This window comes from Apodemus sylvaticus, chromosome 1 (genome assembly GCF_947179515.1).
Source record: "Apodemus sylvaticus chromosome 1, mApoSyl1.1, whole genome shotgun sequence".
Lineage (NCBI taxonomy): Eukaryota > Metazoa > Chordata > Mammalia > Rodentia > Muridae > Apodemus > Apodemus sylvaticus.
In genome coordinates this window covers 75,480,733-75,497,274 of record NC_067472.1, presented here as the reverse complement: position 1 = coordinate 75,497,274, position 16,542 = coordinate 75,480,733, and the positions used below count along the sequence as shown (strand labels likewise).

Sequence of the window (16,542 nt, the reverse complement as noted above, 5' to 3'; positions counted from 1 at the left end):
AGAAAATCTGCTCACACAAAACAGACACTAGCCACACACCACAGAGGGCATGGCTTCCCGCCTCAGTCACAGAGACCCACGGTGGGTGGGGGCACGATGAAATCCAATCACAACAAGTCTGTAGCTGGAACCGAATTTCACAACAGTCCCAGGAGCTGAAAGGTCATTGAGCTAAGTTGTTCGAGATACCTGTATGCCAGGGAAGGGTCACCCCAATGCTCTGCTGGGCTCCTGACTTTCTGGCCAGTGCCACTCTATTGAGAGCTACACCAGACAAACACCTTTACAACCAAACCTCCCTTTAAGATGGCAAGTGCGCATATTTTTTTTTAAAAAAAAAAACTAAACATGATGGTTGAGGAAGAGATGAAACCATTTTATTACTTATAACAATAACATTATTTTTATTGTATCGCTCTCCCTGATATGAACTTAAAGGAGCTACACGATCTAGAAAAAGAATATCCCTATCCAAGCATCCTATTGTCTTCCTGCCACAGCAGCCTCCTGTCCTTTCATACAGTCTTGTTATGTAGCCCAGGCTAGTCTCAAATTAAAATCCTGCCTCATCCTCCCTAGTGCTGGAATTGCAGGTCCAATACTCAGGACTCTCTGCAGACTCTTCCTGTTTCCTGACATTTCCAAAGTAACCACATACAAATGTCCAGAAACCAAATAACTAGAATTTACAACCAGAGAAAACAAGAAGCAGGCATCTTGGAGAAAGCAAGGCAGCCTCTATCCTCCCAAAGCTTGGGAGCATTTCAGAAATTCCATGGAGCAGGAACTCCTGCACCAGGGCAAAAACCTGCAGAAGCGGAGACCATCCTGCTACCTAGCAGATGGTCACACGAGGTTATTCAACAACCTTACTGGAAATGAGTCTGCAAGCCAAGAGCACATGAGGCTGTCTGAAATCAGGAACAGGAGCAGCTGCTTTCTCTCTCTCTCCCTCAGCATCACCTTAGGAATACACAGAACACACACAAAGTCACGTGACTGATCAGAATGGACTTCGGAATAGACCTCCGAAGGCACCAAGGGTGAAGCGCACTGAGTCACTTGGGAGTAAACGAGCAGACTTCTCTTTGGCGCTGACATCCAGCTATCTCCTCACGGCACACACAGCGAACGAAAAAAGTCCCATTAGTCACAAAACACTAACAAGAAGCAAATCAAAAGAACAGAGAGTTGCATCCTAAGAAGTAAATAAAATCCCATCACAAAGATGCTGCCAACCTCCTTAGAGCCATTCACCTCTGTACCAGCACCAATCACCTCTCCGAAGTCAGCCCAGGCAGCCTTTCACTCTGTTAAAATGCAACTGAATACTGAATGACTCTAACTCTACTCAGTGCCCCCCCACACACACAAGCACCCCATGGCCATCCTTAACCACTCTGTCCCACCACGAAGGTCCACCCTCCCTCCTCTAGATAGGCTGTTGCATTGTCAACGATGCCAGCTTCCACAATGGGTGTCTGTCCATCAGAACACTTGCTGATGGCCACCAGCTAGCAAGCATAGAATGAAATAGGCCACAGCTTGAGCTGCAGTCAGCCTCTAAGGTAAAGCGGGAGGATGGGTGACTGGGCAAACCTTTAAACCTAGGAAGCTCTTCTGAGAAGCTTCCAATATTCTTTCCAGGCTTCTGTGTGCTATGCAGGTATTGATTTTTGTCAACAAATGGTAGGACTAAGGGGAGGGGGGTTGACCCTGCAATTTAACCTTAATGATAAAAACTTAAGCTATTGGGCCTGCCCCCATAAAAACCTTACACGGCCAAGTATTGACAGCTAAGGTTTACGGGCTTCTAGGTCCAGAATCAAAATGCAAGCACAGCCCAATATTTTAAAGGAAAAACAGAGGCTCATATTACAATGTTCCTCCATCTGGCTTGATGGACGACAGAATCAATGTCACCCAGAAAGGTTAAGTGATTTGATCAAGGTCATGAAGCCAGCAGCCAGGCCGAGGCTAGCCCGGAGTCTCCAGCCCCCTTAGCAATGCTCTTTATCCACACCAGGCTGCCCTGTGAACTCTCCCACAGTAATTAAGTCAAAAGTTCAAGATTTATGTGAGCCAGGGAGGCTGACGACTGCCAACTGTATTTTTATTGATGGAGAATTTTTAAAGTGCACAGGCTGTTTCAGCTCTTAGATCAAGTCTCCCCGACTCCCTCAAGCCTCACTAAGGCCCCTGACTTAAGTCTATAATTAGGGCTTTTAAAAATATCACTAATCGGGACATCTGAATGCTGTGCCCCCTGATGTGTTTGTTTTGTTTTGTTTTAAAGGTCACTATCCTTGCAACAGACCAACATTCATCTACTTCAGTTTGATATGAATCGAGAGAGACCAAATCTAGCAGTTAGACCAGAGTGTCACTTAAAAAGGAGTAGCGTCTTAGTGAGTCTTCTCTCGCCATGAAGAGACGCCATGAGATGCAGCTCTTATAAGAGAAAGCATTTAACTGAGGGCTGGCTTACAGTGTCAGAGGTCAGTCCATTATCATCATGGTGAGAAGAAGCGTGGCAGTGTGCAGTCACACATGGCGCTAGAGAAGTCAATCGAAAGTTCTACATCCTGATCCACGTGCAACAAGAAAAAGACACGGCCAGGCATGGGGCACACCTGTAATCCCAGCACTTGGGAGGCAGAGGCAGGCGGATTTCTGAGTCCGAGGCCAGCCTGTTCTACAGAGTGAGTTCCAGGACAGCCAGGGCTACACAGAGAAACCCCGTCTTGAAAAAAACAAAAACAAAACAACAACAACAACAAAAAAGAAACCTCAAAGCCCATCTTGGTGACACACCTCTTCCAACAAGGCCATACCTCCTAATCCTTCCCAAACAGTGCCATTCCCTGGTGACTGAGTGTTCAAATACACAAGCCTTTGGTTGGGGAGCATTTTTATTCAAACCACCATAGCCTGGCTTCTAGAAATCTCTATCAAACAGTTCACTGACCAGTGAGGTATTTAATCAGAAACACATGGTGGGTTGGGGGGTGGGGGGAACAGGGGAGAGGGGAGGTGTGACATCACTCACAAGAGAAATGACTAGAGTCTCCTGGGAGGTTGCCTCCAAGATGTTCTGCAAGGTAAGGCATCTCAGCCAGCAACTGTACAGCTGACCAGGCCGGGTTGAGAAGGAAGAGCTAGCTGTTCAAGGGTCACCAGCAGGGCCTTCTGTGATAAGGCATCGGAACGGACCTACTGATGAGGTTTCAGTTAGGAGGAATTTCCAGAACATTCGGCAGCCTACACGCTTTTGTCTTAAAAAAAAAAACAAAAAAACAAAAAAACCCACAATCATCAGAACAGTGATGGTTCAGGACTATTAATAGCAACCAGGTAACCAGTCAAAGGATCCGAGACCTCAGACTATATCCCTAGTTCCTCCTAGCCCTCTCCCAGGAAAAAAAAGAAAAGAAAACTGCCTTTCTCTCTGATGTGGAGCACGTGGCGTTTGTAGGTCTCCACAGGGATGAAAACAAAATGGAAAATCCCTTGCCACTAGAAAGGACCACTCCAAAGAGCAGAATCTTGTCCTGCTGTCTACCCCTCCACTTAAGCAAGAGAGACAAACTTTGAGCCTAACATGATCTACCCAAGAACTAACTCTCAGAATCTTCCACGAATCTGCTGCCAGGTAATCTATGGAGACACTTAAATTCCCAGGGAAGGCAAGAACTAAGTAAGTAAGCTACCTTTTCCCATGCTGGTGCACAAATGTAGAAACTTGTACACCCTTAGTCTGGATACATTGCAAAATCATAGCAATCACCCGTTCAGTCCAGAGAAAACAGGTTCAGTTGACCTGAGGATGATGTCAGCAGATTCCTGAACTCAGGAGCTAGTGCAGGCAAGGTGTGAGGTCATTAGCTAGTCAGGTGCTAAAATGTGACCTAGGGACACACTTCACACCTGTGACAGGAAGGCTTGATTTAAAAGAGGAAGGGAAGCCTATCTATCTTGTCAGCCTGTGCAGGAATGCAGGGGAAAATGCCTCCAAAAGAACCCCACTGTGGGCAAGCCTATAGGGTGTTTTGTTAATTAGTGGTTGATTGATGGGGGAAAGGCCCAGCCCATTGTGTGTGGTCCCACACACCTCTTCCCTCTTGCTCCCAGGCTAGTGGTCCTGGGTTCTATAAGAAAGCAGGCTGAGCAAGCCATGGGGGAGCAAGCCAGTAAGCAGCACCCCTCCATGGCCTCTACCTCAGCTCCGGCCCCTAGGATCCTACCTTCATTGCTGTTGATGGTGAGCTTCTACATGGAACTGTGAGCCAGATAAACTCTGTCCTCCCCAACTTGTTTTTAGTCCCGCTGTTTTATCACAGCAATAGTAACCCTAAGGCACTGATTATAGGAATGTTTTATCTCTTTCCACTGAGTAGGTTCCAGGAATAACTCGGGTCACCAGGCTTGGTGGCAGGTACCTTTCTACCCACTGAACCATCTTCCAGCCCTCTTAATTCTTGGTTTGTTGCTTTTGTGCTGTCTATACACTACATGGGACTGACCACCTCTGGGCATCACGGAAGTTTGCCTTCCTACACTGATAAATGACTATCTGGCAATCTGACAGAAGGGATGTCCTATATGACATTTTTCAAGCTAGAAGATACAAACTTGGTACATGAAGTATCCCAAAAGGAAGCAGGGAAACGGTGCTCACATGCCCCAAGACTACCACAGTCCACCCTGTCTGAGGCTAACTTTACTTAAGGCAAATAATATTCAAACACACACCCCAAGCGGCATCTCAAGACAACAGAGGCACCAGGCACATCTGGTGTGGACAAAAGGATGTTTCCAGGTGGTTGAAAATGCAAAGAATTTCGAACTTCTGCGTTTTCTCTAACAATCAGGTCAGGTATTTGACACCTGAGGTGGCAGGAGGAAAAAACAAAAGTTCCAATAGTCACATCCCCTTCCCCACCTTGCCAAGTGTCCTAGCCCTGACATTCTTTGTCTGCACACACAAGCCACAGCTGCTTAATCTCAGCTGCCCCAGGCTGCACCTGTGAATCAGAGCAGCCTAATCACGCTAACAGATGGCAGAGGCCAAGTAGTCAGCTAAGAACTGCTATCCCTTTAAGTAGCATCTACTGTTTCACAGGGCCCTCCCTGCAGCAGTATCTGGCTGGTACAGCTAACACCAGCCCTTAATCGCCACACAGCACCTATCTTGGGGACAGAGCTGGTGCCATTCGAGAGCTAATTACCAACCCCCTCCCCCCAACTGCAAAGTGAAAGTGTAGCACCCATTGCACCACATTCTCCTGCCTGGCTCTTCTGCACAGATGCCAGACAGTTAGACTTAGTCACAGCAGAAGGTCTGGAAGTCCGCATCAGTATGAGCCACGAAGAGATTGTTATCACTTGGCCTTGGTTGTTACATAACCCATACCTACTCTTACACAGCATTACATCACATGGACTCCTAGTGACGTAGTCAGGCAGCATACTTGACCCAGCACAGAACAGTTCCCAGGTGTGCCAGCAAAACCAAGTGGGTAGAACCTGATGTCTCAATCAGTCATGGAGGTACCTACAGTATCATTTGAGAGCTATAAACAACCACACAAACTTGTCATTCCATGACCATGGGTACCAGGCTGCGAGTGGCTGGATATCCCCCCTTCACTCCCTGAGATAGGTTTCTGGTCATTATAACAAGACTTGCTGCTCTCTGCATTAGGGGTTCCTGAAGGCAGTGCCTGAGCCAGCAGCCAGCACCAGGGCCCTCCAGAGTCGGTTCGGGAGGGTTCCACCTCCTGCTTCAGGCAGAGCCAACAGTAACTATGAACGACACACTCTGCTAAGTCCTCATGCTATCAGAGGACAGTAGGAACAGGAACAGGCCTTTGCAAGGCTGTCCCACCTCACAGTAGCGCACACTTTCCCTGCCTTCTTGATTCTTATGAACGTGAATGGTAGTGTGAGCCTGTTTAGAGCAAATCTGTGTGTGTGTGTGTGTGTGTGTGTGTGTGTATACCCCTATCCCAGCAGTTCTCACACCTTAATGTAAAATGAAACACACTCATACAGACACATGGACAGATAGACAGACACACACATCTCTAACTAACTAGGTCTAAGGACAAGCTTACGAAATGTGCATCTCTATCTAGGGAGAACCCAGGTGATCCACTGCTGGTCCAGGCATACTTTGAAAACCACATTCCTAAGTGTTCATTCTCCCTAGAGTAAAAATTGTATTAACCAAATCATTTCTCTTTATGCCAGTTGAGAGAACTAGGGCAAAGCCAAAAAATTCAGTGGTGTGACAATATTCATCCCGGGACCTAACAACATTCCCCCCTTAGCTATCACAGGCTAAGAGGTGGTACTTTCAGTTAGTGATACAAGAATAACTGAACATTCAGAGGCAACAAAATGAATCTAGACACAGACCTTGCAAACTGATCACAACTGGGAAATAAACATAAAGCACAAAACTATAAAACTCATACAAAGCGACAGGATTGCCCTTGGGTTTGCTCCTGACTTCAACACCAGTGGCGAGGGGACCCACAAGAGAGCTGATAAGCAAGGCTTCCTGTGAATTCAAAAATGCTTGCTCTGTGAGACACTGTTGAAACAAAGGTATTCACACAGCAGGAGAGAGGATTTGAAAAGAGAGAGAGGACTGCTATCCAAAATATACAATGAGCTCTTGAAACTCAACAATAAGAAAACAAACAACCCAATTAAAAAATAAGCCAAAATCTTTGTCAGGCGCTCGCCAAAGCACATATGGGATGGTAATCAGGCACATGAAAAGATGTTTCCCATTCCTGGTCATAGGGAAATGTGTTCTAGAAGGGCAAAAACTCACAGCACCAACATCACAAAATGGTGCCAGGGTCGCCAAGCAAGGGGTGCTCTCCTTTGTGGATGGTGGCACCGCAGAACATTCTGGCTGCTTTGAAGAGTGGTTTGGCAAGCTTCCAATGACTCTGAACTTACCACAGCATCTAATTGTCATGTTCCAAAGGGAAAAAGAGGAAATGTATAGCTAAACAAACCCACACCTTGTTTAGGGCATCTCTCTACTTGTGACTGCCGAGCCCAGGCAACAGCTAAGCTATCTTTCAATGGGGAATGCATAAGCCCATGTACACACAAACCAGTGAGCGCCATTCAGGACAAAGCAAAGAATTAGCTGAAGTCTATGGGAGATTCAGAAGAAATGTAATGCACAGCACTAGAGGGGAGACGCCCATCTGAAAAGCCTATGTGGTCTGTAAATCTAACATATGATATTTCTGAACAAGCAAAGCTACAGAAATATTGTGGTGCCTAAGGGCCAGGCAGGAGTGTATGTGAATAAGTGATTCTCAACAATGTTTAGGACAATAAGATCTGTGTAGTACCACAATGATAGAGGTGTGTCCTTATTCATTTCCCTAAGTCCCAGGGCCTGCAGTGAACCCCAGTGACCACAGGCTTTGGTCTCTAAGGCTGAGTCAAGGTGGCCTCTTCAGTGGTCTCTCTCCAATGTTGTTCACAATGGGAGGTGCTGTACTTGGGGCAGGGGAAAGTATGTGATATTTTATTTAAGAACTGTTTTATTATGGGCTGGCAAGATTGCTCAGTGGTTAAGAGTCCATGCTGTTCTGTATAGAGGAACAGAGTTCAAATCTCAGCACCCACCTAAAGTAGCTTACACTTGCCCATAAGTCCAGTTCCAAGGGATGCAATGCACATATGAACATACATACAGAGAGACAAATACATATGTATAAACAAACCTTTAAAGAAAAGTATTTTATTTAAGAATAAAATCTCTTAATTTTACTGTGAGCTGTTCTAATTGCACCTGCTTTCTTTCTGACCCTCCTGCCTCCACCTCTGGGGTCCTGAGACTATGGGCATGTGCCACCATGCTCAGCTGAGGAAGTGTTGGGGATTGAAAGCAGGGCTTTTTACCAGTCAAGATACATCACCATAGGCTCATTTTAATCAGTAAATGCTATTATTTATGACCCATTTAAATTTACTTGCGACAAAAAAAATAGCCTTTCACAATAACACTGAATACATAAAGTTAAAAAACAAACAAAAACAGTTGCCAATATAGCTTCTCTCTAGAACAGTCCAGCCCTACCTAAAGAGCATAACTAATTCCATGTTTTGCTTCTTTGTGGAACAAACATTCACAAGCACTCAAGTCTTCGCAGCATACTGTCCTTTAATACCCCCACCTTCCCAGAAGACACTGCTGCCACTCCCATCTGAGGCACAGGTAGCAAATGACCAACTGAGAAGTAGTGAATCAAGACTAGAACTTAGGCTGCCAACTCCCAGCCGCCAGCCATTTCTTACTCAGCAAGTCAGTGACGTCAAGAGTGAGTGCCTGGTGTCCACCTTAAAACACGTCAGCATTCGCTCCCTTTCTCACCAACATCCTCAAAGCAAGACATACCTCCTGCCCTCAGCAAGGGCAATGTTGCAAAGGCAAGGGTCTCTAAGTCCCCAAAAACTTGTATTCCGGGACAGATAATTCCTTGTTAAGCTATACACTGAGTATAAGGAGCATCTCTGGCCTCCAACCACAAGCCTCTACCAGCTCCCACAGAGAACTTCCAAAAATAGATTAGTCAACAAGGTGGCTCAAGCCTGTGGGCCCAGTACTCATGAGGCCCATGGAAGGATTACAGGAGCTAGGGATTCAAGTCCAGCCTGAGCATCAAAGTTCATACCTTGTTTCTATAAATTAATAAAGCAACAGTAGTAATGAAATACTCCGGGGAGCAGAGGAAGGCAATCAACCCTAAGTCAGGAAAGGCATGATGGGAGTTATGAAGCAAACCAAGATGGCCACAATTCCACTAGTGGTCTACCTATGAATACTGATAGACCAAAGAAGACAGTCAAACCACGGACAGAAGTAGTGTTTGTTTGGAAGAGAAAGCTGTTGACACAAGAAGAACAGACAAGTGGCGAGACGGTGGACAGCAACACAGTTTATTCTCAAGTTGGAAAATAGGGACAGGAGACAGAGCAGGGAACAGTGAAGGCCAGGGGACACAGCACTGGGCATGGAGGAGTCGACAGGACACAGGTGACAGGCCGGACTCCCTGTCACTCCTCTCGGGGACCTTCGGAGGTAGGTTACTTACTCTGGTTGCTCCTGTTCTCACTGACAAAGTCTTCGGAGCTATCTGTGTCGTCCTCCTCATCTCCAGATGAGATGGTATCTGCATTCAAAAGAACATACGTGTGGATGTGTTGGCAAGGGCAAAGGGTCACTGTCACCTGCAGCCGAGTGAGCTCTCCAAGTGATCACCCTCCTCAGAGTGAGCTCAACCACCCAGGAGGAACATCAGAGACCGGGCAGTGTCAGGAAGTGTCCCTCTGCCAGGAGTCGCTCTCTGAGCCTCAGGGTTTTCTGCTTTCTCAGTTTTTAAGCCTCAAAGAGTATTCAAGTCCCTAACAATTTTCTGAATGACTTGGTTACTTTTATTTTATGCGCATCGGTGTTTTGCTTGCATATATTTCTGTGTAAGGGTGTCAGAGCCCTTGAAACTGTAGTTAGAGACAGTTGTAAGTTGCCCTGTGGGTGCTGGGAATTGAACCCTGGCCTTCTGGAAGAACAGCCAGTGCTCCAACCACTGAGCCATCTCTCCAGGTCCACCTCTGACAAATTTTGACTCTGTAATAACCAAACTTGGATTTGTTTCTCCTTTTTAGCATTTGGGGTTCCCTTCAAGACAGAAATGACTCCTAACAAGACATTTTCCTGTGTGGGCCTTCTGACTGCTAACTAACTTTCTGAAGGTAGAATTCCCAACTTGGCCACAAAAGAGGCCTGGTGCTACCCATCCCTTTACTATACGGCAGGAAATAACAAGGAGAGAGGCTCAGGAGTTTAATAAAAGAACTAAACTCCAGCTCCCTGTCTGCATTTCAATTGTATACTATAAGCGTCAAGAATGCTGGGCAGTGTGGGACTGAGAAGTCTGTGCACTGCTGCTTGTCGGATCTCTGTCACTTGTAAACTGTGTGGTACATCAAATCCCAGTGAGGGATTTCAGAAATAGTCAGCCAGGTACACTACACCTGTGGTCTCAGCTCTTGGGAGGATGATGCGAGGCCAGGGGTTCAAGTCCAGCCTGGGCAACCTTGTCTCAAATGAATAAAGAACAAATTGACACTGGTGCCTGGCAGTCTATGAATGCAGTTCACTGGTGATTTCACTCGGCCACAAAAAAATTAGTAATAATTTCCAATCAGAAAACAGCTACAGAAGAGATAGAGGGTCACACTCATAAGCCAACTCACCTGTGACATTCACCATGAAGTACCAAGTTTCACTGTCTACCGTCCTAGCTGCAGTACAAGCATAGAGGCCGGAGTCTCTAGGCGTGGCACCTTTTATCTGGAGGTACTCCCCAATAAGCACTGTCCTATTGTTGGGCCCCAAGTGCACCCCATCCTTAGTCCAACTGATCACGGCGGCATCTTTCAACATGCACTGCAACTCTAGCGATTCCCCGGGGGCCACCACGTACGCTTCTGGTTGGGAGATTTGGTATTTGGTTGGTGGCTCTGCAGAAGAGGTGGGAGAGAGAAGACAGAGGCAGATGGGAAAGAGGGAGAAAAAGAAGGTCCGACAACGGTCAGTGGAGGCCAGTTCTTCCCCAGGAGGTGCTTGTCTCACAAATGGCCCCAGGAGGTATCCATCTCTCCCCACACCCCAGCAGCCAGGAAGCAGCCTGCACCCAGACTTGACTGACAGCACTAGCAACAATGGCCGCAGAAGCATCCAGCAGAAGCTGTCCTGGGTTGGTTTGTTCCACAGAATGTAAACAGGGCTTTTAAAACCAACCAAACCCTACAGTGGAAGAAAAATCCACGAGAAAATTTTAAAGTTGCTTGCCATTCAGCTAGCCATTCAGTATGGCTGTACATGTGATACACACACACCACACACAGACACACACATCACACACGGACACGCTCTCACACTGACTTAGCTACTTAGTCACATTTCACTTAGCGGTTATCATAACACCAAGCTTTTGAATATAAAAATGTCTCAGATTCAAGGGGCAAACAGACCCATCTACAAAACTCTTCACCACTTAGGAAGTGGCAGCTATTGGCTTGATCATTTTTACGAGTTCTCAGGGTCTGGTCAGTACTGATCTGTACTGGGTAAGCTGGGACATTCCATCTTCCTCAAAATGACAGATGCCTGGGGTCCTTTAACTTCCAAAGAAAGAAAAGTAAGGAGTCCCTGGCAATTAATGACCCCGCACTGTATATCAGCCATATATATATATATATATATATATATATATATATATATATATACCATATGTATACACACACACACACACACAGACTGTATGTACTGGATAAGTAGCATGTACTATCCGACATGCTACTAGTGAAGCCAGATCCATCCTGCCCACCAACCCACCCACTCTCCCAGGGTCCCTGATCTCAGCATCCTTCTCTTCTTTATGAACACAAGGTCCTCCCTCTCACTGCCGATTAGGCCAGCTCCTCCTCTGCTGCCCAGGTCAGTCATGGCCTCCTATGGTCCACCACCCTGCATCAGTCACCTGGCTGGAAACCAAAGAGGTCTCTTCCATTCGAAAGTCCATCTGTCTACCCCGTACCTCCAAACACTTAAATAGACACATTGCCTATGGGTGTCCTGACTTCTGGAGGGAACCTTCAAATGAGAAAGCTCAGTTCTGATAGGTCATTGTGCCCCATGCCCGTCCCATCTCTACACTGTACACCTTTGCTGTACATGGAAAAAGCAGACATTGAACACCATCACAGTCCCCTAAGAGACAGGGCAGAATGAAACCAACTATAATCCAACCTACCAGCTTCTCCCAAAAGCAAGAAGGAAGCTCCTGACCTTGCTCAGGGCCAGGGTGGCCACGAGGGCTCATGAAATAAGCTTTTATCCCCACAGTGAGAGCTGTGAATGGTACCCAGAGTCCCAAGCCTGGAAAACACAATGCTTCCTTCCCCCTCACTGGGACGGTTCCAGATCCGGGCAGCGGCATCACAAGGCAATTATTCTGCCCAGAGCCCACTCAAAAAGAACAAATCTCCCCCACAACTAAAATACAGTCAATTCATGTTTCAGTCCTGCTATTTAATAAACATCTGGTCCAAGCAGCAGCCAACACAAGGGGCCTGAGGCTTCTCACAAGGGACCCCCACTTCAAATGCACACAGCCAAGAGGGTTACAGATGTTCAACAGTACAGGAACACAGAACCCACAGAGGGAAGAAAACAGAAGTTGATGAGACACAAAAACACCCCCCACAAAAAAGGAGGCAGAAAGCAAACCCAACTGACAACCAGGTAAGGTTTCAAAGGCTTGTTTTTCTCACCCTCTGTTTACTGACCACCTACCACGGGCCAAGCTGTGTTCTGCACACTCAGGAAGCAACAGGGGAGTAGCCATGTCCCTGCCCTGGTGGACCCTCCATTGTGGCGGGGCAAACGAAAGTGAATAAAAAACTCACAGAAAATAGCAAGTGTGTAAGCCTTAAGGGTGAGGCAGCTAGGGAGCAGTTCACGTAGCATAGCGGTTCACATGGAAATGGTGGGCAAGGGCCCCGTGGGCAGCAGGAGCCAGCAAAGCCTGGCCTGAGGGCCAGGGCAGCCACGCGCTTCTGTAAACAAAGACTTCTTGGAGCAGTGCCATGCTGTTTGGGTCTGTATTGTCTGGGGCCGCTTTTATGTTACAAGGACAGACCAGAGTCATTGCAGAAAAGGTCTCATGGCCTACACGCCCCAAGCACTGATACATTGTCCTCACTGGGGGTGTTTCGGCTTCTGCAGTAGGAGAGGATGCGAGTCTACTCCAAGGAGTAGCAGCCACCCCGTAGCTAACGCTCAGAGCCAAATTTGAAAGACATTGAGAATTCGGTTGGAAGGCCTTCCCCGCCCATTTAAACCAAGAGGCAGCGGACCTGAGAGGCTAAGCGAACAAGGGAGAGGCAGGCCTGGAAAGATGGCTCCGTGGATGAAGGCACACTTGCCTAAACCAAGTTTGGTTCCCAGAAACCCGTAAAAAAGGTAGAAGAGGAGGAAGGAATTGACTCCACCAGACTGTACTCTGGACACAGCATGGCAGATGTGTCTACACACACTCACATCTCTCTCTCTCTCTCTCTCTCTCTCTCTCTCTCTCTCTCTCTCTCTCTCACACACACACACACACACACACACACACACACACACACACACACACACTGAGAATGATAAACCACAGCAACAACAAGTGAAATAAAGGGTTCATATTTTTAAGGACAAGGAAGAGAAATAAAGAGGGGAAGAGGCTCAGTTTGACCCTAAGTCTCATACCATCTGCCATTCTGGTCTTAACAGCTTTAAACCAAAGATTCATACAATGTTAAAAATGATACAATGTTAAAAATGATACAATGTTAAAAATGATGGAGCCTTAAAGGCTATGCCATCCACTGAGAAATCCTTCCAGCCACAACTGAGGTCAGTCATCCGCTGTTGTTCTCAAGCTATGTCCGTGGTGCTTCACTATGCTCAGAAACAACTGGATTTTTATCTCAAGACTTTCACTGATGGGCCCCCATCTCACTCAGTGAACGGTGAGGACAGGTCGGCATGCTCAAAATGGGAAACTCTCTAGTTTCCCAGGAAGATGGCTGGCTTCTGAGACAATATAAAGTATTGTCTGCAAGCACATCAGAAAGATAAGTATCTATGAAATCAAGTCATCCTAATGTCAAGGCCTCCTCCCAGGTATCTGCCTTGGATAAGACAGAAAGCATAACTCCCCTATGGCCTTTCCACAAGAGGCCCCACTTAGGGGTCAGCAGCATCAGCAGTAAGCAATGCTACCTCCTCCTTGGCTATCCTAGGGAGCAGGGAGATCAGATGAATACAAGAAAAGAAAGGGCAGAAAGAAAGGAGGTCAAACACCAGAGAGGGGGAAGAAACAGGAAAGAGAAGGCTATTGAAGGATAGACAAGGGCTGGAGAGATGGCTCAACAGTTAAGAGCACTAACTGCTCTTCCAAAGGTTCTGAGTTCAAGTCCCAGCAACCACATGGTGCCTCACAACCATCTATAATGAGATCTGACGCCCTCTTCTGGTGTGTCTGAACACAGCTACAGTGTACTTAGATATAATAATAAATAAATCTTAAAGGAGGAGGAGGAAGAGGAGGAGGAAGAGGGCCATAAGGGAATGAGAATAAAAAGTCAACCCGACAGCAATCTCAGGACATGGATCTAGTTGGTAGCTCCCTGCAAATGGATCACACATGAGATACATCATGGACCAGGGTACTAAGAACATGGAACCCAAGTGGCATGCTGAGAAGGTGCCATCCTGTTCCCGCCTAGCCTTGGAGCTGAGAGACCTGACTGCTTCTCTTCTGTGCCTGAATCCTTCACGGGGCTTTGGGGCTGACTCCTCACCATCATCGCTTTCCAATGTGGTGTTACAACTCTAAATCGTAACCACCTCATAGTGTCCCATAAGGGGCCAAGACACCAAGGACACTGTGCTTACCACAGCCCGCCTGTCATTCCCACTCAGACAGCCTTCCGACACAGACACAGGCCGCTCCTTGCTGGACTCTGCCAAGCTGCTCTGTGTAACACGTGACAGTTGACACAGAGCAAGGAACTCCCTGGGAAATCCAAACAGTCTCTTTTATAGCAATATCAACATTTCCTGGATTGAGCATTTCTGATGCCGGGGCTTACTGGAGCACATGCTTCCAAGGTCCATCCTCTGCACTCGCCTCAACATGGTGGGGAAGAAAGTTCCAGAAGCTACGAGCAGGGGCACCAAATGCTCTTTCAGAAGTTTCTGCAGACAGCAAGTCTATTCTCGTACATTTTTCATAATTAAATGGAAACTTGGAAAGCAGTATGGGAGCTGGACCATACACTGCCTTTGTTACCTAAACTCTCTGAACAAACAAGGCAACATGTTTACTTTCTGGGAAGGCTCCGCTCAGCTGTTTCTACCTGCTACAAACACAACAGTGGCCTGTGGCTCTCCTGTGTGGAGGCTTAGCTATGTCTCTACACACAGGTTACAAACCCTTGAGACATGCCAGCAGTTTCTCAGATACTCAGAAAACAAAATCATAAAGGGCGTCTGTCACAGCATTGAAAGTCAATAATGAAAATATCAGCAGTGTTGAGGTATGGTGGTTCTCAGTGGGCATTTGGGAAGGTGGGCTAGGAGGGTCATAAGTTCAAAGTCTGCATAGGCTTCAGAGTTCAAGGCCTACCTAAGCTACTGAGTGCAGTCAGAGCTAGCCTGGGCTATGTAGTGAGGTTCTGTCTTTAAAAACACACACACACATGTGGCTGTCACCCTGCCATGAGCCTCCTTTCTTCCCAAAGATCCCTCAAGTCACTAGTCCCTGGGAGGTAATAGGGATTTAGAAATGAGGGGCTTCTGATCCAGGCAAAAGGGAAACTGAGGCAGAATCTTCCTGACCCTTCCCTGAGTCCTTCTACAGATCCATGGAGGTCACAATCTCTGGGTGGGACCTCACCCGATGTCACCAGCTTGTGTTTACCTTCCTGTAAGTTGGGGGGGGGGGGGTGACACTTTGCTATGTGTGAAGTCACCCTAGGAAGGGATCCCTCAAGAAGCAGATGAGGCCAAGGCTAAGACACCTCACTGCACACAAACAGACTTTTTCCTCAGCACCATCAGGATGGCCATCTTGAGGCTCCCGAACAGCTAGAGCGTCTGGAAGCAGGAAGCTGCTTCAGGTAATGTTTTTTGTTACCAAGCCAGCGATAGCAGCACTTCAGACTGTCACTTTTTATAATGTTTGCCTATAAACTTTTCCCGTGTGGTTGCTGAAATGGCGCCCGAGTGCAAACAGAGAACAGATGGACGTCCAAGTCCTGCCCTGGCCAATCATCTCCTACAGAACGCACGGCAGATTCCCACCATGCGGGGAGGAGGAGCCTCTCCTGACAACCCCCACCAACAATCATCCCACACCACACCAAGCCACTTCTAGGGTGTTCCCAGAATGACTTCTTTGTCGGTGTCTAAAGGATCTGAGGTAAAGATACAGTGGGGTACCTCAAATAGCCCCTCTTAGGGGGAGGTCTCCCCACAAGGCAATCTGATCCCAAAATAGACAGTACAAAGCAGAATCAGAGTAGATTCACCTAGAAGAGGGAAGTACAAAGAAGAAAGGGGGAGTTGAAGAGAGAGAGGAGGCAGGAGGGAAAGGCAAAGAGGAGGGTAGAGAAGAGGGCGTGGCCCCAGCAGGCGTGTCCTGTCAAGGGACTGGGCTGCCCAGCTAAACTGTCCCCACCTTCCTACACACCTCTAGCCCAGCAAGACTGCACAGGAACCCCCAGGGTGAGGACAATACCGTGACCCGCCCGGCGCTCTCCCAGACTGTGCCATCTAGTACAAGACAAATAAACACCACAGCCACAGGACTGCCAAAAGTCTTGACGGAGAATGGGGATCGAGCTGCCAAATGTCACTGCAAAGTCACAGGACACTGGGTTCCTAACAGG

At 47.3% G+C, this 16,542-nt stretch overlaps 1 protein-coding gene across 3 annotated transcripts in view; it reads right to left on the bottom strand.

Moving 5' to 3' along the window:
- Positions 1-16,542, bottom strand: part of Fgfr2 (fibroblast growth factor receptor 2) — a 105,477-nt gene that overhangs the window by 71,223 nt on the left and 17,712 nt on the right. For 2 of the 3 annotated variants that reach the window (XM_052197289.1, XM_052197299.1), the window contains exons 3-4: positions 10,294-10,560; positions 9,132-9,209 (exon numbers count right to left, since the gene is read on the bottom strand). In XM_052197289.1, coding sequence (XP_052053249.1) covers positions 9,132-9,209; positions 10,294-10,560 — 345 coding nt within the window. The remainder of the gene's footprint in view (positions 1-9,131; positions 9,210-10,293; positions 10,561-16,542) is intronic. The other variant, XM_052197308.1, reaches the window with a different exon arrangement.